Raw genomic sequence first — 26,262 nt, 5'->3', positions numbered from 1 at the left:
TCAGCCTCCTGAGTAGCTGGGACTACAGGTGCACGCTGCCACGCCCGGCTAATTTTTTATTTTTATTTTTATTTTAGTAGAGATGGGGTTTTACTATGTTGCCCAGGCTGGTCTCAAACTCCTGAGCTCAGGCAATCTGCCCGCCTCAGCCTCCCAAAGCGCTAGGATTACAGGCGTGAGCCACCACACCCAGCCGGATATCACCATCTTTGTAAAGAAGCCTGTGAGTTTGTAACATTGAGAAAACCCCAGGAATGTCTAGAACTCCTGTGGCAGCCTGGGGCGTCCTTGTGAGGCTGAAACTGGCACAAACTACCCTCCCCCAGAGACCAGAGGCCTGATCCCTCTTGTTTGGGGTTTCTCTAATTGCACACACATGTCTATCAGAAATGTATGATCTCCATAGCAGTTCACCTTCCTGACGTCATTCTTGTCCCCAGAGCTGGAATTAGCATTTTGCAGTGAAGTCTGGGAGTTTTTTTCTATATTCAGAAAGGGACATTGAAGGCTATGCCAAAAGGCTTAGAAACATACTAGCACATGATAAGTAAAGATGAATGAGGTATTATTATTATTTCTAAAGTAAGGTTTTCTGGATTAGCCCCACAGAGGAGAGTCAGAAGCTTTGATATTTTATAACTGCCTCTCTGAGGGGAGCTGATTTGTTGCTGTGAATACCAAAGACTGATTATCAGGACTGGAGAATTAGTCTATTTGGTTTATTTTCCCCCATTGGAACCTTCTCACCAGTCTTCTACCAGAAGCAAACTTAGCAGAAAAGTCCAGGAGGGAAACAAAGGTTTATTTTTTTAATCCAGAATGTGTGGTCCCCAAGTTGGCATGGTAGTCAGCAAGTGCAGGCGAACAAAACTTTGAGTCTTTATTGTCTCCCCCTACTCAGCACATCTCTAAGCTTCTGGGAGCGGAGTGAGAATGAGGAGGGTGCTGGACACAGGGGCAACAGGGCCTCAGTTTCAGTTCCCACTTTGCCAAGTGCCTCACACAAGGTATTTACCTCGTGCCTCAGCCTCCGCAGTAGTAAATTGAAGGGGTTGGTAAGGTCCAAAATACATCGAAGTGCTCTAAGCTACTGGGGTTCAACAAACTCAGTTCCCCTGTCATCCCACCCAGTGTCCCCACTTCGATCAGAGAAGCTTCAATGTGATGATTTCTGTACATCAAGGTTTTATGGAAATGCCCGTTTGACAAAACAATTCTACATTCGGTTATTTAATAATAATTCAGAAACCAGTGAACGAGGTGCTGGGAGGGACCGCCATGATTCTCTGATCTTTATGAATTGTAGAGGGGGATCATAGTGGGAGGTCAGGGACAATAACAGAGAGGAGAAGAAAGGAACAAGATGGGCAGGGCCCTCCAGGAGGGCCAGAGACAGGCCTTTGTGTTCCAGCCATGCATGCAAAGCAGAAGGACCATTCCTGAAGACCCTGCTGCCCCCGTCCTTCACTCCATGCCCCCACAGGTGTCCTCTTTTTGCCCGAGCAGGTAGAACAAAGAGCAGGCAAGTCAGGGGTCGTGCCCTGGCTTACTGTGACCTTGGCATCATGCTGCAAAGCCTCAGCCCTCTGATCTACAGAATGGGATCCAGCTCTCACCTCAAATGAAACACAGGTGCTGAGAGGTTTATAACTCATCAGAAAATGCCAAAATAAGTAAAGCCCTGACAGGGAAAACTGTGCTGGAACAGGAACTTTCAGCTTCCAGGGACATCAGGTTTGCACCCCCAGGAAGCCTGGCTGCTTGTGAATTCCTTGTCTTTTCATCTCCAGCCCTATGTGTATGTGGAGACTCACGGCTTATCCCTCACTGCAGAGAACTGAACGAGAGAGTGCCAGTCTGTGGCTTTTTAAAGGAAAATTTACATGTAAATATGAATTAGCTGAAATATCAGTTATTTTTTAATTGGCTCTTCAAATCAGCACAAGGAAAACCTGTGCCTGTTGGTCTGCTGATTGAGTGATGTTGGCTTAGAGATTCTCATCAATAGTCAATGAAGAACTACACTCTCCCCTGCTGGAAACCCTTCCATGGCTCCTTCTCGTCCTCAGATCATATCCAAATAAGATCCCATCTGCCCATCACCTCCTGTCCTCCTAATCAGCCGCTATTCCCATTCTCATTCACTCAGCCACTACCCCCATTCTCATTCAACAGCCTCCCCTGCCCGTGCTAACCACACTCACCTTCATCTGCTTCTCAAATTCATGTATGTCATGTGCTCAGCCACCTCAGAATCCTCGTGCAGTGTCCCCTCTGCCCAGCAAGCTTTACACCAATGGATTCTCAAACTTTGGTGCTCATAAGCATCACATGGAGGGGTTATTTAAAGCACAGGCAGTTGTGCCCCAACCCCCAGAGCTTCTGATTTAAAACAGCTGAGATTAGATCTGAGCATTTCCCATTTCTAACAAGTTCCCAGATGATACAAATGCTGCTGGTCTAGAGACCATACTTTGAGAACGGCTGCATCAGTCCCCCACTAACACACACGCTTCCCTTGCATAATTCCTACTCTTCCTTCACCTCTCAGTTTAAGCTGTACTTCCTCTGACTGCTTATCATGCATTGAGCTCTCCTGTTATGCACATTCCCATCATACAAACATCTTGTACTTCTTTACAGCACGTAACAAAAGTATAAACGCTTATCTGTACAGTTGTTTTCTTACGTCTATCTTCCCTACAATTCTATAAGCTTTATAAACAAAGATCTATAATGTTCCCCACCTATGCCTTTTGCCTGACACTGTGCCTGGCATACGGTGTTCAACAAATGTTCGTTGATATTTGGATGAATGGACAGGTACATGGAGCTAGAAAGACGATCCATTTCAGGCCAGGCACAGTGGCTCATGCCTGTAATCCCAGCACTTTGGGAGGCCAAGGTGGGCAGATCATGAGATCAAGAGATCAAGACCATACTGGCCAAAATGGTGAAATCCCGTCTCTACTAAAAATACAAAAGTTAGCTGGGCATGGTGATGCACACCTATAGTCCCAGCTATAAGGCAGGAGAATCACTTGAACCTGGGAGGCAGAGGTTGCAGTGAGCCGAGATTGCGCCACTGCACTCCAACCTGGGTGACAGAGTGAGACTCCATCTCAAAGAATATCCATTTCAACTATGGGCAGAGCACTAGGAGGACTGTCTATTCAAATGTCACAGGGCATATGGCAAAGAGGTAGCCAAGGAGAGAGGGCACCTGCCTAGTTAGCCAGATCAGCTGCTCCACCCAGACTTCCCTCACGCCCTGCCCTCTTTATATACAGCAGAGAGACACAGGGAGGATCAGAGTGTTCCACACAGTCAGGACCTGTGTTCTTGCTTTAGGCTATATGACTTTGGGCGAGTCCTTTTTCTTTCGGAGCCTCAATTTTCTCATCTGTAAACCAAGATGGTTGGATCTTTTAGCTCTAAAATTTGTTGATAATTATGGGTTCTGAAGAAAAGATGCTTCCTTTATAATAGGATCCAGTAATATTTGGGGTGTTGGTCCTCTTCCCTAATCATGGCCAGATCACGTCAGCAAAGGAAGTCAAACTGGGAGGACTGACTGGGTTGTTGGGTTGAGGATGGAGATTCTTTTTATTATTATATGTATAAACTTATGGGGTAGAAGTGCAATTTTGTTTTGTTTTGTTTTGTTTTGAGATGGAGTCTCACTCTGTCACCCAGGCTTGAGTGCAGTGGTGTGATCTCAGCTCACTGCAAGCTCCGCCTCCCAGGTTCACGTCATTCTCCCGCCTCAGCCTCCCAAGTAGCTGGGACTACAGGAGCCCGCCGCCATGCCTGGCTAATTTTGTTTTTGTGTTTTTAGTAGAGACGGGGTTTCACCATGTTAGCCAGGATGGTCTCGATCTCCTGACCTCGTGATCTGCCTGCCTTGGCCTCCCAAAGTTCTGGGATTACAGATGTGAGCCACTGCGCCTGGCCTGCAATTTTGTTACATGCACACATCACAGGGTGATGAAGTCAGGGCTTTTAGGATATCCGTCACCCCAGTAATGTACATTGTACCCATTAAGTAATTTCTCATCATCCAGCCACCTTCTACCCCTCACGCTTCTGAGGCTCCATTGTCATTCTCCTCTATGTCCATGTGTACACATTGTTTAGCTTCCACTTCTAAGTGAGAACCTGTGAAATTTGTCTATGTCTGACTTGTTTCACTTACAATAATGACCTCCAGTTCCATCCATGTTGCTGCAAAAGACATGATTTCATTCTTTTTTATGGCTGAATAGTATTCCATTGTGTATATATACCACATTTTCTTTACCCAATCATCCATTAATGGACACTTAGGTTGATTCCATATCTTTACTATTGTGAATAGTGCTAAGATAAACATACAAGTGCAATTGTTTTTGTTTTGTTTTGTTTTGTTTGAGACAGGATTTCACTCCCATCTCCCAGGCTGGAGTACAATGGCACAATCTAGGCTCACTGCAACCTCCACTTCCCAGGCTCAAGCGATTCTCCTACCTCCACCTCTTGTGTAGCTGGGACTACAGGCACATACCACTATACCCAGCTAAGTTTTGTATTTTTTGTAGAGATGAGTTTTCACCACGATGCCCTGACTGGTCTCAAATTCCTGAGCTCAGGTGATCTGCCTACCTCAGCCTCCCAAAGTGCTGGGATTACAGGCATAAGCCACTGTACCTGGCCATAAGTGTCTTTTTATATAATAATTTCTTTTCTTTTTGGTAGATACCCAGTAGTGGGATTGCTGGATTGAATGGGTAGTTCTATTTTTAGTTCTTTGAGAAATCACCATACTGTTTTCCATAGAGGTTGTACTAATTTACATTCCCACCAGCCACGTGTAAGTGCTCCCTTACTTCTGCATCCTTGCCAGCATCTGTTATTTTTTGACTTTTTAGTAATAGCCATTCTAACTGGGGTATGATATCTCATTGTGGTTTTAATTTGCATTAGTGATGTTGAGAAGTTTTTAGGTATACTGGCCATTTGTATGCCTTCTTTTGCAAAATGTCTATTCACAGAGAATGAATATTCTCGCTTCTCTTTTCCTGGGGCCTCTGTGTGGAGCCACCATTCCTCAGGAACTGGGAGGGGGTTAGTGGTGAAAGGGTGAGAGACCACAGACACAGCCTCATAGGCCAGAGCCTCGGGGACATCATAGAGCACAGAAGTCCAAGGGGTGCCCACTTCCTGCTTCCTGTTATCTCACTTAGGGGCAATGTTCCATCCAATGGCCTGGCTAAAGTTTCAGAACTCAAACGTTTAACCAAGATTTTAAATATATTTGTGAAATATTGCATGAAGGCCCCAAAGAAATTTATACTCTTTTCTTTCTTTTTCTTTATGGCAATCATCACTGTAGATAATAACTCTGAACCTACATGGCAATGCTTATAGCTTCATTCATTCTGTCTCTGATTTATTGGAAGGGATCCACAACAGTAGTACAAATGCCCAGCATCATGTACTTGTCATCTTTGCTTTTTGCGGGCTTTTTTTTAAGAGGCAGGGTCTCGCTCTGTCACCCAGGCTGGAGTGCAGTGGCATGATCACAGCTCATTGTAACCTCAAATGCCTGGGTTTGAGTGATCCTCTTGCTTCAGCCTCCCAAGTAGCTGGGACTGTAGGCATACACCACCATGCCCGGCTATTTTTTATTTTTCGTAGTGATGGGATTTCCCTGTGTTACCTAGGCTAGTCTTGAACTTCTGACCTCAAGCGATCCTCCTGCCTTAGCCCCCCAGAGTGCTGGGATTACAGGTAAGAGCCACCAGATCCAGCCCACTTTTTATGTTTTTAGGTTTGCACCTGTCTAGAAGTTCCCTTTGTTTTCTGATCTTAAGGGAATACAATTGTGGTTATCTACAGAAATAAACTGATGAATAAATGATTTAGAAAAGCTGAAAGAGCAAAAGGGTAGGAGAAGAAAAGAGAAGCCAGAATTTTTACTTTCTTGACTCATTTAGAGAAAATATGCTTTTAGCCTGACTTTTACAAAAGAGATTAAGAATACTTTTACCCAAATGTTTGTATGTTATGGTAATAGCCTTCTCACATAATGTCTTTTAACCTTATACCCTGTTTTCTTTGGGCTTTTGTCAGGGTGGAGGCTGTGTTTCTCCTTTCTGTGGGTGTACCAGGGAGCTCTGGTTGCATGTTATTAAAAAGCAAGCTCTAAGGATCAGAAGAAAGTGAGGGCATTTGCAGGTTCAATGGTGTGAGACTTAGAAAAGTTGATAAGAAGGATTAGAATTGAAGGATAAAAAGACTCTTACAAAGCCAAGCCATTATAGGCCCCATTACTTTATATACATTCTCCAAAAATCACATGAATGAAGGGAAAGAAAGGAAGAAAAAAACTGGCTACAGTTCAGAACGTCAATTATGTCCTCTTTTAATCCCCTTTTCACAATTTATTTGACATTTTGAACAGTGGCCAAAAAAGCTATTATAACTATAAAACATATTCATTGGTATAAATCTCATTCGTTGAACGATTTAATTAAGGTATTGACATGCTTAATTGATACGCTAAGCCAGGACCATTTTTATATCTCATTTCCATATGCTTTCTGCTTTAAGAGAAGAGAGGAGCTGGATCTTTAAATAAAAAAAAAAAAGTCTCCCTCCATAAAAATGCTATAGATTCATCTGTGCCTGACATCCCAGGGGACCACTTCCTGCCACTTGTCTTGATTTCAAGCCAGCCACTCCTCTAAGTGGCGCTGCTCAGAGGGAAGGTGATGTATACCCAGCTTGAGTGCCTGTCAGGCCCTCTTATGATCAATAGGAGAATATTTATATTAATAAAGCACCAAGTTAATTAAATAAAATGGTCCTCTGGGTAAACTTAAGATACTAGAGGATGGGCAGGAATCGATATATTCTGCAATTTGAACATTAAGTATGTGCCTTGAAATTTTATGGAGCTTTTAAAAACTTGCTTTGTAATGTAAAAAGTTTGAAACCACAAGTTTTCTCTGCCAAAACCTTGTCTCTGGCTTCTGAGCTGAGGGGGACTGGAAGGACTGGAGCTGCTAGAGATGGGAGCTTAGGGGAAGCCCCAGCCGACCTCCCCCTGTTTTGCAGCTCCCCTCTGGCTGGATGCAAAGGTGGGGGGTGTCTCAGAGGACAAGGCTGGGCTGAAGCACAGAGACCTGAGCTCAGTGCAGGGTCCAGGGAGGATGGCACGTCCTCATCCCCAGAGGAATCTCAGGAGGAGATCCTGGGGAAGCCCAAATGCTAAGATCTTTTGCAAGAACCTCTGTCTGCCAGCCCCACACTTGCTTGGCCTTTCCCTTTTGTTCTCTCAGCCTGTCTCTTTCTGTATGTCCCTTCGTGTGTGTGTGTGTGTGTGTGTGTGTGTGTGTGTGTGTGTGTGTGTGTGTGTGTGTGCACCTGTCTCCATCCTCTTTCTCTTTGCCTCACATCCGTATCTTTCTCTGTGTGTCTCTTCCTTTCACGGTCTCTTCTGTGAAATGACTGTCTCTGTGTATGTGTGTTTCAGTCTCCGACTTTTTTTTCTCTTTTGCTTTCTCTGGTTTTATTGTCTCTGTCCCACTGTGTCAGTCTCCCTCTTTAACTGTCTTTCTCTCCCTCTCTCTGTCTCTCTCTCTCTCTCATCTTTATATCTGTCTATCTTTAAAGGGATCACACGTTCATGGACTCAGCCCCTCAGCACTCAGAGGCTGACTTTCTGGTCTGTCCCTGGCTCCTGGAGCAGCCTCCTCCATGGGGTTTGGAGATGGAAAAGAGGAAAGACATCCAAGGAGTCCTGCCTCAAGCAGCTGGGTCCACTTGCAGAGGTGACATCATACTTGTCACCCCACTTGTCTGCTCCCAGGGACTGTCTTCTTATTTTCTTAGTGTTGACCTGCAATGCCTAATGCCCTGGGTACATTGTAGTCACCCTAGTAATGATGATGCTTCACTGAAATGTAAGCCCCAAGACAGGTTTAATAGGGTTGTGAGGATTTCCTTCTCCAAAGAGAGTAGCCACAACTAAGGAATTTGTTTTAGTGGTGACAAATGAACCTCCCATTCCCACCTTGCATAATGATGGCTTTTCCTGCACGGCTCTGGACCCCTTTGAAGCTCACCCAGACCCCAGCCTCCTTTGAAAGGCAGAAGGGTGCTTTGACTTGCCCTGAGCCTGCACAGAAGTGGCTGGACCAACATTCTGCTCTTGGCCCAGATCCTGTGCTTGGGCAGGGGCCACTTCCCAGTGTCTTCCCACTGTCCCACCGACGCCCTTCAGGCCCCCCTTCTTTTCCCTTCTCTTTGTAGGAGTCTCCTGCCAACTTCTCCTCTGCACAGCAATTGCTGCACAGTCAACCATTTTCCAACCAGCCTCGTAGGGGCTGGGAGGCTTTAACCTGTGTTCCCATCTTTGCCATCTTTGGGAGATTGTGGTAGATTCCACGAGAGAGAGTCTCCCTGCAGGCCCCAGGAAAGCTTTGAAGCATGACAGGCCAAGTGGAAACCAATTACTACTTTCTTTCATATTGAACTTGACCTGGAGTTGCTGCTTTACAGTCTTAGTGTTCCTCTGTAATATTCTGTGGGGCAAGAAGGCAGGGTTTTTCTTTTACTCACAGTGTTGAATGCTGACTTGAACAGATGCAAGTACTGATAACAACCAGTACTTATCCAGTGCTTTTTATGAGGGACACAGCATGTGATGAACTCGAAATTCATTAACTATTTTATAATAATTCCCCCACGTAGGTATTTTCATGGTCCGCATTATACAGATGCAAAAACTGAGGCCCAGTCAAGCAAGTGACAAAGCTGGAGTTCACACTGAGGTCTTTTAGGCTCCTGAGCCGTGCCTTCACTACGGTACCTCACTGCCTCCTGGGGTCTTGGCCATAGGCACGACTTCTAGCAGGCATGTAAGGCAAGGAGTTGAGTTACCAAGAAAAGTATGGCCTGGGCTATAGGGGATGAACAGTCTCAGAAACACAAAGGAAGCATTTTAGAAGTTGCCCCCCTGCCTCCTACCTTGGAGGTCCTTTTCTCTTTGCTGGGGACAGGGGAGTTGATCCTATTTGGCACGAGACTAGGGGCAGCAGTCTCACATTTGTCACTAATGAATTTCATCTCTGCAGTTCATTGGGTCCTCCCAGTGCTCATGTCCCTTGTCTAGTGCCTTTCGGGCTAACGGCCAGAAGCAGGTCTGGGATTAATTATTAGTGTTAACTTCCAACTTGGTGTAAATCTATTGAACTGCATCCATTTTTACATAAATAAGCAAGAGAACAGCATCTATTCTCCTGTAGTCAATATCAGCACATCCACAGGTGTGAGTTATTAGCAATAACTGTAATTGCTTTGAATGGAACAATAAATAGTGCAGGGGGTCATGATGAGAAACGTCATTCTATAGTATTAACATAGCTTAATGGCTTAAGCTCCTATATATTTCATCTGTTACTGGGCTTCTGGAGGCCAGCTTTGCAGCTCAGGGTGCTGAGCTCTTGCTGAATTGCTTTCCTGCTTTGGTGGAAGATAATTTTAAGCCTTTCTGAAGCATATTGATTTTATCAGCAGATGGCCCCAGGATAGCATCTCACCTCTACCATTGAGGTTTCACTTGTTTAGTGGTCTTCTGAAAAGTTACAAGAAAGCACAGACATATACAAGCCCCATGTCCTTGAGCTGCAGTGCTGCCTGCCAAACTCCAACCTCTGGGCAGCCGCAGCCCAGGCACAGCCCCTCCCCACCCTGCCCTGGCATGTTGATGTTTCCTCAGTGGAACAGAGTGGGCCACATAAAAGGAACTCTAGTGCCATATCACAAAGAGTGTTAGGGTTAGGTAGATCTGGAGCAATGTTCCAAGAATCCTTTCTTCATGATCAAGCTGAACATTTAAGGTTACAGTGGGGTAGACACTTGGAAGTGGCTTCAACTTCTCCCAAACTGCAGTGCCTTAGCCCGCTGACTTCCTCTCTTTTTCTTACCTCCTCACCTCACTACCACCCTCAACTTTATTTCTGTACATCTTCAGCCTCTGGGAGGGTTTCCAGAGCTTTTAGACAATTTGCCTGGAAGGAGTCAGATCACAGTGTAGATCATCCCAAAGATCATCAGAACTTCCTCACTGCCAATGACCCTCTTCTAACATCTCCTGGAGGCTGTTGCTTAAAGTATCCCCTTCTGTACCTGAGCTTCATTATCTGTATTATCCTAATCTCTATGAGTGCCAGAATTCAGAAAGGAGGAGGGGAGAAGTTGTTCTTGGAGATGAAACACTGTCAGGCACACAGCCATTTTCTGGATTGAATGCATTTTCCAAATCTATTGTACCTTCTCAGGCCAGGTTTAATCTGTATTCCGAAAAATCAAGTTATCTGTCCACTTAACCTACCTTCCCACTGTAACTGCTCATTCCCACGCCTCAGCTTAGCTCACTAAACCTTTCCCCGTCAAAGGCTTTATCTGTGGCTCCTTAGTTCACAAGCCTGTTCTAGGAGCATTAGTTCTCAAGCATGGTATGCCACCAGGGTTGTAGAGGTAGAAGGATGGAGGAGGACAGCCAGAGCTCTTTGTAATCCAAAGGGACAAACTGGACTCGGGGGAAAAAAAGATTCCCATAGCTTGAGATGTATTCTCAGTCATCCATGGACCAAGCAATGGCATAAAATCATGTTCACTTATTTTTTTTATCCACTTAAATTTTTTAAAGCTATGCATCGGGCCTCATGCTGAGCAAATGCTCCTGCCTACACGAAGCTAATAATTTAGTCAGAGAGCCATCATAAAACACCACATTGCCAACCTCCCCATAGTCGGCATGGTGAAGCAACCAGCAACCTTTCCAGAACCAAACTCACTCTTTCCTGTGCCCAGGTAGCTACTCTGCCTTTAGGTTTTTTGATAAAGTCAAATTTGACAGGGCCCTGGGACAAGTTACTGAGTTAAAAAGGACCACCTTGGTGGAGGATCTGCCATTTTATTTGAGCTTTCTTTTTCAGGAAAAGATAAGAGGATGTAGAAAAGAGGTTGAATCAATCAGCCTCACTCCCCTCCTTCCTGACACCAACAGAAATGGGCCCAAGTGGTAACTGAGAATATAAATTTAAGAAAAACATGTTAGAAGCACACTCCCCATCCCCTTAATTTTTGCTAATTATCACATAAGTAGATCTTCACCTATGGGATACTATGCCTCTGAACCTAGGCTATCAGGCCACAGACCTAGGAGGCAAATGAGGGTGCCCAGGTCAGCAATTAATCACAGAGCAGGCCAAATGCACACACTTCGTTTCAGAACAATTTCATAAACGCTCCCCTGCCCCTGCCACCTCCCCCTCACTCACAAGATTTCATCTCCTAATTGCAAAAGCTTTTTGGCATGGGAATGTCTTTGTGAAGAAGAGAGGACTCAATTTGGGCCATCTCTCTAAAGAAGACACGGGAACAAGGACGCTTCTCCAATTAATCAGCAAATGCTTGGCTCCAGCTTTTGGGCCAAAGGATCGATTTGCATAAAGCTACTTCTTGAGATGAATTTGCCTCCCCCTCTCCTCCCCCTGCCTTCCCCTGCCTTCCCCTGCCTTCCCCTTGTCCAGCCAGCATTAGACATGCTACTGGATTTCAGATTGACAGTGTTAGCTACGACAATCAAATTAGGGATGAAAGCCTCAGATGGCTGCCAAGGAAGAGGGACAGAGGGGGTGGGGACCAGTATGTCAGCCTCAGAGGAGGATAGATTGTATAGAAATGGGTTCCCTTTCCCAAACCCCACTGGGCAGACACATAGCTTCAAACAATAAGAAACAAACAAAACGCCAGTCTCCATCCTTTTGAATCAGGTGAACAAGCTCCCTGTCCACACCCAACCAAGGTTGATAAATTAAACCAGAAATTCTCATTGGGTCCAAAATTGGCAGGGGACTATCTCAGGTACTTAATTAGATCTTTACAATCAGATGATTTTCAGCACCAGATTTCTGCACACAATGTGAAGACACCAAAATCGCAGTTGTACCCCCTGAAGTGTGTATAATGAGGTACGTGTGGACTGTGGAATCAGACGCCTGTGGTTGGAACCCCACTGATATTTCCCGGACCACTTAGTGACACAGGGAAGCCTGGACCAGAACAGAGGGCATAATTGGGCTGATAATGAGAGTTCCCCAATCCCACCTAATGTAACTAACTGCCTTGTCACTAAATTGAGATAATCCCAGGGATTAGTGAGCTGTTGAGAAGCTCAGCCTCTGTCCCATTTGCTGGAGATGATCAGTCAATTATAATGCTGTTTCATGAACACAAAGAGCCTTAGTTGGAGTTGCATATGATAATTAAATGAAGAAAGCCTCTGTTTGGACTGGAAGCATCGGTTAACCCTGATAGCCCTGGAAGAGTGGTGGTTTGGAAAAACTCAGATTAAATCCTATGGCTGCAAAGAGCTATCTGTTGACAGGAGGAATGGCTGAATGAATGGAATATTCTAAACCATGGCTTGCTGCCCTGGATTCAGGGCTTTCAATCTTGACTGATTTTCCTCCACATTTCCTATCTGTATACTCAGAACCCCCAAGCAGCCTTGTATCGGGCTCCTTAGATTGGTTCCAACATCTGAAGACTTTTTCCCTCCTTTGGCAAGGAGATGCTGCATAGCTACAGCATCAAGTTCCTTATTCTAAAACATACTGCCCAATATAGGAGGCACTAGCTATGTGTGATCACTGAGCACTCAGAATGTGGCCAGTCCAGATTGAGGTGTGTGTAAAATACACATCAGACTTTAAAGACTTGGAATGAAAAAAGGAATGCAAAGCATCTCATTAATAAATGTTTATATTGATTACATCTTGAAATGGCAATCTTTTGGATATATTGAGTTAAATATCATATTAAAATTAATTTCAACTGTTTCTTTTTACTGTTTTTAATGTGGCTAATAGAAAATTTTAAATTGCATTCTTGGCTTGTGATATATTTCCATGGGACAGCGCCATTCTAGAATTAGCAGATCGCTCCTGAGGAGGTGACAGTCTCTGCATCCTCACTGGTCACAAATCTGAGCCTGCAGGCCAAGTTCTTCCCAGGGTGAAGCATCCAATTGGCCGGCACAGAGAGTTATTTGGTTTTGATTTGGTTGAAATAACATCCCCAGCTCGCTTTCTGACTATTCCTGTTGTCCACATGCAGCCTGACTTCCTCATTTACTTTACCCGCACAACCCTGAAGCATCTGAGTTTGCAATCTTTGGAACACCTGCCCAGAAAGAGACAAAACAGGCACTCGCATTGGTAACTAGTCACAGAGCAAACCTATAACCTCAGCTCCATCTGTAGCATTTTGTGGAAGCTTGCAGCCTAACAGGTTCTTTTCCTTTTTCCCTTTGGTCAGAATGCTCCCCTGGGACCAAGCGTCTTATCTCCATAGTGCTTGGACCTCAGGCCTTCACCCTCAGTCACAGCTCCAGGACTGTTTCTCAGCCTGGCTGTTCAGCCCTGTTCATCACCCGCCCTCTAGTGATTTCTCCCAGATTTCAGCCTTCCTAGAAAACTGTAGGGAATCCCTGGTCTGTGAGGCCTTACCAGGAATGTCCTAATCCCAGCAACCAGTCTCCCCTCCAAGCTTGAAGGAGTCCAAGGACAAAGTGCTTGGTTTTCTTCTGCCACATCTCTGGCTCCCAGGGGAGGGTGTAACCATCCATGGACTCTTACCCTTCTAGGTCAGCCTCCCCGGGCTCCTGAGTGGCTTTCTGAAATACAGATTAAATGTCATCATTCTCCCCACTTCAGCCTTCTCCTGTGCCTCTGCCTATCCCACAGGCATTTTGCCCAACATCAGCAGTCTCATGTCTGAGACACAGGAGGCCTTTGCATCCTGCTCCCAAAATTTTCCCTAAAATTAGACTTTAACATTTAAGGTAGTAGGATGCTATATTTGTGAACTTCATGCTAGAACATGAAGATAGGAATTTGCATTATATACTGCATTAGAGTTTAGAAAGCACTCGCTTGTCCATTATCTCTGATGCCTATCCCAGTTTCTTAGAAGTGCAAGTTGAGATTCAGAGAATTGAACTGGTGCTCTTAAAGACACACGGCATGTTGAGTAGCAGAACTGGGATGTGAATTTAGCACCTAATCCGATGCAATCATCATTCCACCCATGGTTCTCAAACTTGTTTAAAATTAGACTCAAGCCCATCCTTAGGGTTTCTGACTCAGTAGGTCTGGGATGGACCCCAGGAATCTGCATGCTTTTTTTATTATGGAAAATGTCACACATACATAAAAGCAAAGCACAGATGATAAATGAAACTCCCTTGTACTTATCGCCAAGCTCCAGTAAGTATCAACCCATGGCCAACCTTGTTTCATGTATTCTTCTACCACTTCTTTCTCTCCTATATTATTTTGAAGCAAAACTTAGAGATCATTTTATTCTTAATTATTTCAGTATGTATCTCTCAAAGATAAAGACATAAATGAAAGAAAACATAACCACAATTCTATTCTCACTTTAAATTTTTAAAAATTAACAGGAATGAATGTGTATTTTGTTCTCATAGCAAGGTTCATGGTCTATCTGATCAGAAAATTATTCTATGACAACAGCCCCGTACCATCCCAATTCTTGATAATATATTTGTACTGTTCTGATTTTTCTCAAACTGTCCACCTTGAAAGATAAAACCAAAGTACCTGATGAAACAAGCCTGCATTCCCTGTGAGTCCTCTTGATTCAGATTGGCATCTCTCTCTTTTCCTTCCGAAAATTTAAAAAGATTTTGGGCCCCAGCTAAAATAAACTGTAAAATCTTTTGCTTGGTCTGGGAGCAATCCATAGTGTGAGTTTAGAGACAAGCTTTCTTCTGGATAAAAAGGAAGAAACAGTGAAACTGGTGCGCTCTCTTTTTTTTTTTTTTTTTTTCAGATGGAGTCTCGCTTGTCACCCAGGCTGGGGTGCAGTGATGTGATCTTGGCTCACTGCAACCTCCCGCTCCCCGGTTCAAGCCATTCTCCTGCCTTAGCCTCAGTAGCTGGGATTACAGGTGCCCACCACCACGCCTGGCTAATTTTTGTATTTTTAATAGAGTTGGTGTTTCACCATGTTGGCGAGGCTGGTCTTGAAATCCTGACATTGGTGATCCACCCGCCTCAGCCTCCCAAAGTGCTGGGATTACAGGCATGAGCGGCCACCCATCCTTGCTCTCACTTTTTGAGGTGTCTAGATGTTTATTTTATATTTGTAAAAGTAAGGGGGCCTATTTCTTTGTATCTGGGATAAATAAGGATGTAAACTGCAGGAGGACAGAAACTTAGGACTATCCACTTTTCTATCTCAACTTCAACCATAGTGGAACACATAGTAGGTATTCAATTCATTTTTGAGGGAAATGAGCATCTGAGCTGACACTTAATCCATCAGTATTAAACATCTGAATGGCATGGCCAGGACTTTTCTGATGAATCTGTGAGGGAAAGGATTGCAGAAGGAGCTTTTATTGATATCCTTCATCCAGTAACTTTTTAACCTCAAGGGAACACGTAAAGTAAACTCTCACTGCAATGAAATATTCAGAAACTCAACTGGAGCAGTGGGAAATAATTGGCGTTTTTTTGTCCCCCATTGATACTTTGATTCCCTGGATCCCTGAGATAGGTGGCAGTTCTTTCAGGAAATTAGTCAGTTACTCCATTGTAATCTTCCTCAGACAAAGGCTGCCATTGACTAGACACCCAGCTGGAGGTACCAGAGCTTAGCTGAGACATATGCTTGGTGCTCATTTGATTTTGACAGTGACCCAACTGCAAACATATAATCTTGCTTATTAAGATAAATTGCCTGCAGAAGAGATGTACCTATTAAGATAAATCTTCCCTGAAGTCCACATTGTAGAATCCCCAGGGGATAATTTTTCCTGCATGTTTGTCCCTCCTGCTGTATAAAATAAAGTAAGCAAAACAGTGTCTTTCCCTTTAGTTCCTAGCACAGAGCGATGTGTCACCGGGTTACTATATATTAGAAAGTTGGGGTTCAGGGGGCAGGAGGAAAGAGTGCAGCTTTATGTAAGATGGTAGTATTGAGAGTACAGGAAATTTTAGATTCGTAGATTATCTGTCAAAATTTTTTAAATCCCTAAATGAGTTTTGATTGATACTGAATGCACCAATGGGCAGGTTTCCTCCTACTGGGCAGAGAATGTGAAAGTAATTTTAATATATATTCAGGCCAAAGAGAATCAGAATGGTAATTCACTGCCCTGATCCCAAATCCAATAATGGTTCCAAACATAAATGCTTTTAAGATCATCCCCTATTTTAGCCTAACTAATCAAGAGTTGATGGAATTTTTTTTTAATGTTATTGGAAAGGCACCACATTGGTCTCAGTGCAGAGGGATTGAAGAGGTAGTCAAAGAAGTGTAAACCTCATCAGATGCCAGACTGAGTTGTTCCCACATTCTTTGGTCAGTTAGTTTCCCGTGTAGCCTCTTGATCTGTGGTCCTAGATATGCCGTCTTTTGAGAGTGATATTTTAATCTGCTGAGGACTTGTAGATTCAGAACTATCCCCGAAGCCTTCTTAGGAATACTTTGGGGTGGATCCCCTTGGGTTCCTTCTATTGCTACTGGGTCCTATCACCTGCTTCTTTGAACTTCACTGCTAAAGTCTCCTAGCTGGGAACATCTTCAGCAATCTGTCCTTGGGTTACTGGAGTCACCATACCCAGCATTCATGGAGGGCAGGCAGAGCCTGGGAGTTTACATTTCTCTTGAGTGGTCCCTAACCAAGGACTGTCTGATGCAGGGCTGCAAAAGCCCAGCTCCCTTGCTCAGAGACAGGAGTTCCCCATCATATTGGGCTAAGGCCAAGACTTCACCTGATTGTACTTTTATTTGCCTTTTCCATTAGGTTTCCATCCTCACTGGTCTCTCCCGGGAGCACTTCATTAATCACTTAACCCCCGTGTCCTTGGCTCAGTGTCTGTTTCTGAGAGAACCCAACATAAGACAGACCTTTTATTTCTGAATCCAGCTCTCTCGTTTTATCCAAAAGAATCTAGAATCAAACATGGCTACCCCTGTCTAGATGATAGAGGAGAGAAACTTTTTAATCCGTCCCTCAGATTTTATGGAAAGAGTACAGCAACATTTATGTATTTTATTCTTTGTAGAGTTGAAGGCATATGTCCTGGGGGTGCTGAAAAAGGACATTTTCAGCAATGTCAATCCAGTGCTAAATGGGAGGAAATTACAAAAAGGAAATGCAGCTATTCATTGAGTGCCTACAGTGTTCTAGGTGCTGTGCAGAGTGCTCTGCAGAGCACTACAAGCTGTAGTCTAATAAGTCATAATGGCACCTGTATAGACTTCCAGGTGGGACTGTGATATTTCTGGGTGCACTATCCGTATGACTTAGGAAAGCAGTCCCATTTGACAGTTGGAGATGTGAGACAGAGTCATGCAGTTGACCAGATTCACACAACTAACGTGCAAATGATTCCACACAGTGCTCTACGTGTGATCATTTCGCTCTCACAACTAACTGATGAGGTCGGTAAAACTAACAACCCTACTGTAAAGATGGGGAAACTGAGGCAAAGAGCATTTTAGTAACTTGAATGATCATACAGCTCATAATTAGCCCCACCCACTTCAGAAACAAGAAATCTCCAAGTTTTGAGGAACTTCCAAACCCCATTTTGTAACTTCGGAATTAATTTGGGAGTGACATCTAGGATCAAATTCCCTCCACCGACTGCCATTTAACACAGACAGGATTTCCTGGTAGCATGAATGTGACCAAGACAAGTGCATTGTCCCCAGCAGGGCAAAGAGAGAACATGTTCCTGCTCCTAGTCTTGCAGGGGTAGGGGTGAAGGTGGGAACTGCCATTCTCTGCTCCTCCGAGAACAAAGCATGCCTGACATTGCAGGGAGAGCCCCAGGAAGCATTTCAAAAGCTCCACTGGAACTAGACAGCCTTTCAATCCATTTATCAAAGTGTCTGCAGTTCCCATTTCAAGGTAGATGAAGCAATAATACATTTGCGAAGAAAGTTAGTCTGTGTCCAAAGCATTTTAGTAAATTAAAAAGGTGGGGAGGGTGGCTGGAAGGGGGATATATTGGTTCTTGCCAACTCCTATTTGACTTACTGTCTCCTTAATAAGTCCTCTTTGGTCTTGTGTTTTTGGATGGAATAATCAGTCGGTTAATCATTTTCCGGAAGCTGGAAAATGCACTTTAGCTAATGCAGTTCTCCTTTTCTCTCAGAGCCCTAATTATTTAAAAAGGCATCCCAATTCCTAGCCCTACTCCCCAACCAAGAAAGCCTTTCCCACCAGCCATCTTCCTTTACTTACCCAGAAAAATACAGCACACCTCCCACTCCTGCACCCTACTCCAATCTCATGCCTTTCTTCTAGTGTTTAGAAAAACAAAAATCTCCTTCTCAGGTCACTTCTGAGCATTTCTGCCCTCCTCAGCCCTGAGCTGCTTCCCTCGTGAAAGGGGAGACACTAAAACCCCAACAGGAAATTGGCCAGCGCTAGGCTCTTGGGCATTGTTGATAGATTTTGTTATTTTTATTTAAGTGTCAGTGGAAAATGGTGGCTCTTGTCTCTCTCAAGGATAGTACTTAACAATAGCTCCATGCTCTGGCACCATGCTGAGATAAACACACTATTAGGAACTCTCACAAAGGCCCTGCGATAATTGTGAAGGGACTGTTACCGAAAATGAAGCGCCCAGCCCTGAACCCTCCTCCACGCCCCATCAGTAACACCATTAAAGCTGTCAGTTTGTCAGCCCACTGGAGGTATTTATGAAATCAATATACAGTCCTGCAGATGGATGGCAGCAGTATTGTTAGCCGGAGAAGAGAAGCTCAGTGGAAAATAAAATTAATAAAATTTACAAGCAGATTGTCATGGGGATCAGATAAATTCCCTACAATCTACTCTTTTGCTCAATTGGGACAGGAGGAAAGCAGTGACAGGGAGATGGGAAGAAAGCTGTGTTTCAACTGGCTCCGTAAAGTAGGAGCAAGGCTGGTTATATTTACAGCAAGAAAATGGTGAACAGAAACCAAAGCGCTGCCCCACCCAAGTGCATGATTTTGCCTGTGTGGGAGGTCTCCCAGCAACATGGCCAGATTTTTCTGCTTAAATATCGCTCTCCTCTCCTCATCCCACCGTATTGCAAATCAGAACCTTTGTACGACTGCTACTCTTCCCAGTGTATTTTGGGATGTTGTCTACTCAAACAAGGTTAGTGCATTACTGGAACACATGCCCCCTCATCCAGCTTCCAGCTGTGGTTCAAGCTGACAGCTCTAAACCTCTCTCCTGTTTGCTCCCCCTGCCTCTGATTTTGATCATCAACCATTTTCCAAAAGTGTGACTGGGGCTCATCTTCCAGAGCCACCAGAGAGAGCAGCCAATCCTGGGAGGGTAGTGGGCAAAGGCTCGGTGGCCTACAGACCAGCTTCATTTGGCAGAAAAGACTGGACTCATTGTGACTGCCAGAGCCTCGGGTGCTGCCCAGATGCCTGGTGGAAATTGCATTAGTCGGATGACAGGACCTGGGCCCCTGCTCCGGAGGCTGATGGAGAGCAGCTGAGTGGCCTTGGTGACACCGCCTGACCTCTGCTGTCATCGTGGGCTTTGTTCAGCGCCCCGACTCCAGGCTGGAGCCCTGCTCATTGAATCAGGCCTGGCTGGGGGAGCCTGAGACAGCGCTCATTGTGCATCTGAATTTACTTAAATCGGTTGCAGACAGAGGAAACTGGATTTGAGATAGGGAGCACCCTGTTACTCAGCCCCAGAAGCCACTAGTACTCACACCTGCACTCTACCCCAAGTCAGCCTTGTTTTGTGGGCCTAAAAGTAGCCCCAGATGATCGTCAAGTTTCGTTTTAGCTAGCTGCTCAGAGCACATGGCTTGTCCCAGCAGCGGATGGGAGATCAGAAAAAAGTGGACACCTCTTTTCTGCTTCCTCTTTTCCCTCCTGCCCCTTTGCAAAATGTTCATTTAGACTGCCCAGATTTTAGTGGAGGGCAGTCGTCTGATGTCTCCTGCCAAATATAACTGGAGTCATCTAAAGCTTTTGATTAGGTGCCCTTGGAAAATCAGCATGGAGTGTCCATAGGTACAATCTGTCCATAGGTCAACTCAGGACCCATTTAACCTGTGACCAGCAAGTTCTCCTTCTAGGACCCCGTACCAAGGAGATAGTTAGACAAGTGTCCCCAAAATGTGTATGGAGAGAAATTCACCCTAGTGTTTTCATTAAATAGCAAATAAATAAATGCCTACCCAACAATTTGGGACCCATATAGCCACTCATACAATTGGATGATATACAACCATTAAAAATGTTGATATCAATGCACTATTAATGACAGGGACAGATGTTCTCAATATAGCAAGCAAAAATAATAGGTTATAATAGACTGTATATTGTGAGGTCATATTGGTGGAATTTTATATATATATATATATATATATATATATATATATATATATATATATATATATATATAAAAAACTCGTAATTGGTAGCAGTAGTTAGATCTGCGACGTTATTTTTTTTTACCTTAACATTTGAGGGTTTTTCGGGTGTTCTTTTAAAAAATAATGTGTATGTATAGCACTGTGTGTGTGTGTGAGAGAGAGCGAGAGAGAGACACCTTTTATATCTGAAGAAAGTGTAAAGAGCTCATTGTGTCCCTAGCCCCCAGCTCTGCACGCCCCCACCACGCCATAGTCCTCAGAGAGGCTTCTGCAGCCTGTGGCTGTGCGGGAACAGCCTGGAAGGAGGCCTGGCATGAGTGTTTCACAGGGCCAGTTTGCACGCTCTGGAGGCCTGATGGGTTGGTCTTTACAGATTGATTACTCGTTGAGATCCAAGCAGGCCTGAGTTGTTAGTGAAAACAAGTGCACATGTTTGGTCTAGCAAAAACTAAAAGTGGGAAACAAAATAAACCAAAAAAAAAAAGCCTGTATCTTTCTTAGAAAGGAAGTAAGGCTTTGGGAATGCTTACAGTCTGGGGACATAGGTTTAGCCAGCTGTAGGACCTGACACTATCCCTCACCCTCCTCAAAGCAACATGCTGGCACTGCTTAATGCTAGATGAGGTGCCTGTGGGACCCCCACTTTGCATGGATCTGTGGAAATGCAATTTGAAATTATCGTGCCTGTCACTAAGAAGATCTAGGGGCCCCCAGGAATCTCTGGGACTCTCGAGTAAGCTGAAGTGGTCATCCCCCATCAGAAAATCAGAATGGGCAGGCTCTGTTCCAATCCCCTGTGACAACGGCAGATTGTCCTGAGCAGCAGAGGACAGCCCTGAGAGATGGGAGATTGAGCGGCGTTGACCCCACAGTGGGGGAGGAATGCCGTGTGGGGGTTGGGGGGATGGGGGGCAGTGGGTTGTCTCCGGGAGGTGGGAAAACAGAGAATTGGGTGCAGTGTGTGCAACAAATAACCCAGCATCTTGGCTCGTGGCCTGGAGGTGCAAGACCACCCACAGAGCCCGCCTGGAGGCGAGCTGCTCCGCCTGGTAACCATTTCAGCAACGGCCATCACTTGAAGAACAATGTGAATGCTTGTAGCAGCCTGGGGCCTGAGACCAAACAGCCCCCATACACTCTGACCGCAGAGGCAGCAGCCTGGGTGGGGGGGATTGTTATCATTTAATGAGATGCAGATCAAGACAGCCTGGGTCTTTAACGCAGTGTGCCTCTTCTCTTCTTGTTTAGAGATTTGAGTGAAAACCAGATCCAGGGGATCCCGAGGAAGGCATTCCGCGGCATCACCGATGTGAAGAACCTGTAAGTGATGTTTTCCTTGCTTCACTATGTATGTGGCTAACTTGGGCTCTCTGACCAGAGTGAGGGTGAGGGATGGGACAAGAGGGTGGTCCAGGTGCCTTCAGAGATGAAATTGAGGGCTGTGCTTGAGTGATTTCTAGGGAACACACGTTGGATGCCACAATACTGTCACAGAAACCTGTGCTTTGCTCGTTAGTCATCCCCAGATATGAGCACTGGAGCCTCAGTGCCTGCTGAGTTAGAGCCTGGCCCTACAGAGCCTTGGTGCAAGCCAGCTTTGCCCAGCATCATTATCATCTTCTGTAAAATGGTGATGGTAACCTTGTGGGCATGTTTTGTGCAACTGAGAAAGTGTTCAAAAGGAAGAAATATCTTAGTGCCTCATACATAGTACGTGGTCAATGAATTGGAACCTTGACGATGATGGTGCTGAAGCTCTCACTCTTATTAATAGGCTCATCATCGGCTCCTGAGAGAGAGCATGGGGACTTACATCCCAGGAAGTTGGAGAGACATAGCCAGATCCATTTCCACTGGCCTAGGATTTTTTTTATACTTTTTATTTTAAAATGATTTTTGATTCTCAGGAAGTTTCAATAAGTAGTAGACAAGTCTGTATACTAGTTTCCTCCAAGGGTAGCATCTGACATAACCACAGTACAGTATCAACACTAGGAAACTGGCATTGGTACAATCCACAGACCTTAGTCTTCAGATTTCACAGCTCCACGTGTGCTCACTTGTATATGCCTGTGTGAGCACAGGCATAGGTAGTTCTGTGTGATTTCATCACATGCAGATTCGTGCAGCTGTCACCATAGTCAAGCGCAGGACTGTTCCAGCATGACATTTTTGAACTTTGACAATTTCCTACCTGGCTTCTCCTACTGACCCCTTATTCGTGACTCCTGGGCCCCTACAAGGACTATGCCTTGAATTTTCTGCCTAAACCTTTGTGCCCACGGGGTCGGAACATGCTTTTGGAGAGGGGTAGGGAAGAAGGTCTGATTTGGCTGAGCAAGCACTTCTGCCCAGCAGCCTTCTCTGCAGCCCCAGATTCAATTTGAGACGTCTTAAGGGAGGTTTAAAAAAAAGACATTGTCACTTTTCCCTGTAATGAATGCAGGGGTTTTAGTTTACTGGCACACTCAAGGCAGCTGGTGATGGCTTCCAGATGCAGGTTATCTGCCTCCCCTGTGGACTTAGCGGAAAGCTTTTGGTGTTTAACATGCAAAGCACACAAGAGGGCAGAGGCGTCTCTGGGGGTGGGTGGAGGGAACAGAGAAGCAGAGAGGACTTTGCAAGGGGCTCAAGGACAAGGAGGCTGCCTGCTGCTGCTTCTGAGGGCGTTTTCACAAGAGCAGGAGAGGGCGGGGTGGAGCAGCCACACCCACAAAGAATGGGAGCTCCTTTGCAGGACAGGTGTAGGCTTCTCGCAAGAAACAGCCTCCTGAGTTTATATCTTCCTGAGAAAATGAGATACAGAAAAGCCAAACCTTCAAAACCACTAAATAAATAATGAGAGATCTCTCATCCTGAACTGGCACTTTTAACATTTCAGAGTGCTTTTCTAGCATTTTGTTCCATGCATTCCAAGAACTCAAGACTGTTCACATGAACCAAAAACAACTATGTTAATTAGCCTGCCAGAACATCAGGGTATGAGAAAATGGAGGCCCAGAGAGGGGCAGTGACTAACTCAGGGTCAACCAGCTTTCTGATGGTTGAACCCCAAAAGAACATTTTGCGTATATAAAGTGATATATCAGTCAGATTTCATGACACTAATTTAAACTGGATCCATTAACCAAAAAGAACATATTGTAGTGATGTATAACCAGGGCTGGACAGTTAATTGCTGACTATGTTTTTGATTGTTAAGAAAGTGAATAAATCCCACGATTGTTCTTAATAGTTGCTAGCGTTTCTCAGATTTTGTTTTACAGGGTCTCTTTTCCCCCCTTACAATATCTCTAACTACGCAAAGGCCTCAGGACTTAAAAGGTTCAAGATTCTACAAACCCAGACTCCTAAGTCACTCCAGCACCCACCATCAGCCCACCCTCTAAGCCATGCAAATGTGTATTACTCAGGATCCTAAACTCAGTGAGGATCTTCTCTTTGTTTATACTCACTACTAGCAGCTGGGCTTGGGGAGAAGAAGGAAAGGGGAGTGAATTCACTGCCTAAAGGATGAATTAACCAAAAACACCTAAGGGGAATTGAATACTGTGTACCTCTAATCAGTTCAGTCAGCAGGCACTTGTCAGGCAGGACCCAAAGGCCCCAGAGGTACAATTCATGTTCTCCAGTAGCTTACAGTGTAACTGGGGACAAGAATCATGTACATACAAGAAAATGTTTAGTACAGTACCAGTCAACATGAAAGTTGGCTAATGAGTAGCTATACGTAATGAGGGGCTGTCAGAGCTCAGAAGGAACAGACAGCTTTAGGCAATGTAGCCTAGTGGTTAGAAGCATGGTTTTGGCGGTCTGATAGAAGTATGTATGAATTCCATGTGTTCTAGGTTCTTAGTCTGTGATGTTAAGTACGTTACTTGACACTTCTAAGCCTAGGTTTCCACTATATAAAATGAGGATAATAGTTGGACTTACCTCCTAGGGTTTTTGTGGAGGTTAATAAAATAATGCATATGAATAACTTAGTCCTACGCTTGATGCATGAAAGGTACTTAGAAAGTTCTAACTACTGTTGCTGTTGTATTCCTTTGTTACAATAGTGAAGACTGTAGCTGGGCCTGAATGGTGGTTAGAATTCACAAAGTAATAAAGATAGTACGTGCAAAGTGTAAAGGCAAAACTGTATAAGGTGTGTTTCCAGCAGAGACATCTCACGGGAGTGGAGGGATCTGGGGCAGAAGAGTGTGTGATTGGGTTAGAAAGAGAGGTGGAAGCCTGTTGCTGGAGAGCCTTGACTGCGAGGAGCATGGGCTTTAGATGTAGGCACTGAGAATGTGGATGGCTTTTGCCCTGGGACAGATCATGGTGAAAACATTTGTTCTGGAAGAGCAACCGGGGACAGGAGGAGGTGGCAGAAGGAAAAGTCGGGGCAGGAGATGAGGCTGTAGTCCAATGTGAGGGTTTAGGCTCGTATCTCTCTCTCACGCTGTCTCTTGGGAGAGCGCAGCAGGAAGTGGAGAAAGAGGCCAAAGTAAGCTGTCCCTGGGGACAAAATCAACAGAGCTTCGCAGTCAGTGAGTTGTTAGAGGCCATGGAAAAAGAAGTGAAAAACGATTAGTTCCAAGTTCAGACAATACAGAGAATGATGGCAAATTCTCATAATCATTCATTCACACATCCATCAAACTATTTTTTGAGTGCCTTCTAAGTGCTAGTTCTGGGGAAAACAGCAGGGAGTAAGATATATCAATATAAATCTGTGAGCTCTGTCTTCTTGGAGCTTCCACTTCACAGAAATGGGAAGTTCAGGAGGAGGAGCCAGGCTTGGAAGATCCTGAGTTGGGTTGTAATCACATTGGGTGTGAAGTGATGTCAAGTCTTCTGTCAGCATTGTGGACAGAGCATCTTCTCTGTGTGAGGAAGTTTGTGATCTGACATCCTGTCCAGTTCCTGCTGGTTGAAGGACTTTGCTAAAGCCACGCTATGCCTCTGGTCCTCAGCTTCCTTGGTTTTAATAAGAGGGAGTCAGACTAAATAATCTTACAGCCCAAGAGAAAAACTCATGTGAGTAATTAGAACTGTAGGACCTGAGCTGAGGAGCTGATGCTTCATGGAGGGGAAGCATCTGGACAGAGGTGATAATGAAGCTGTATGTTTAAATATGCATCGGCACATGGAAAATAAGAGACATTTAGCACAAATTAAATTTCTATAAAACCTGCTAAGGAAACACTCCTCCTCCGACCAGTCCTCAATTATGGAGATTGTCTACCTTGTGAATGATAAATAGCAAATTTTAAATCTCAGAGATGCATATCCTTGTCATCAGCTTGTTTGAGAACCACTACCCAGCCCCCAAGCCTGCTCCACCACAGTGTGTGAGCTCAGGGAATTCACACCATTCCACTATTACCTTAAAGAGTAGAAGATAAACTGCTGGCATATCCAGCTTCAAACTGCATGCTATGTAAAATGACAACCAGTTGGGCCTATGTGTAACACCATATGCTTTATTACACGGAGAAAATAAAAAACTATCTGGTTTAAAAAATAATAATTTTGTAGTTTTGACGTATATTTTCTTTGCTTGCGCTGACATTTCCCTTCAAGAAGGAAGAGGCTGTGGCCAGGTGTGGTGGCTCATGCCTGTAATCCCAGCATTTTGGGAGGCCAAGGTGGGTGGATCACCTGAGGTCAGGAATTTGAGACCAGCTTGGCCAACATGGTGAAACCCCATCTGTACTAAAAATACAAAAATTAGCTGGGTGTGGTGGCAGGCGCTTATAATCCCAGCTACTCGGGAGACTGA

General features: G+C 44.7%; 1 protein-coding gene across 1 annotated transcript in view; it reads left to right on the top strand.

Annotated features, from left to right (window-relative positions):
- The window catches only part of SLIT3 (slit guidance ligand 3), a 636,316-nt gene that overhangs the window by 395,574 nt on the left and 214,480 nt on the right, over positions 1 to 26,262 (top strand). Inside the window, exon 5 of the mRNA XM_019028107.3 lies at positions 21,741 to 21,812. Coding sequence (XP_018883652.3) covers positions 21,741 to 21,812 — 72 coding nt within the window. The remainder of the gene's footprint in view (positions 1 to 21,740; positions 21,813 to 26,262) is intronic.

Source organism: Gorilla gorilla, chromosome 4, assembly GCF_029281585.2.
Source record: "Gorilla gorilla gorilla isolate KB3781 chromosome 4, NHGRI_mGorGor1-v2.1_pri, whole genome shotgun sequence".
Lineage (NCBI taxonomy): Eukaryota > Metazoa > Chordata > Mammalia > Primates > Hominidae > Gorilla > Gorilla gorilla.
This window is presented reverse-complemented; position numbering and strand designations above follow the sequence as displayed.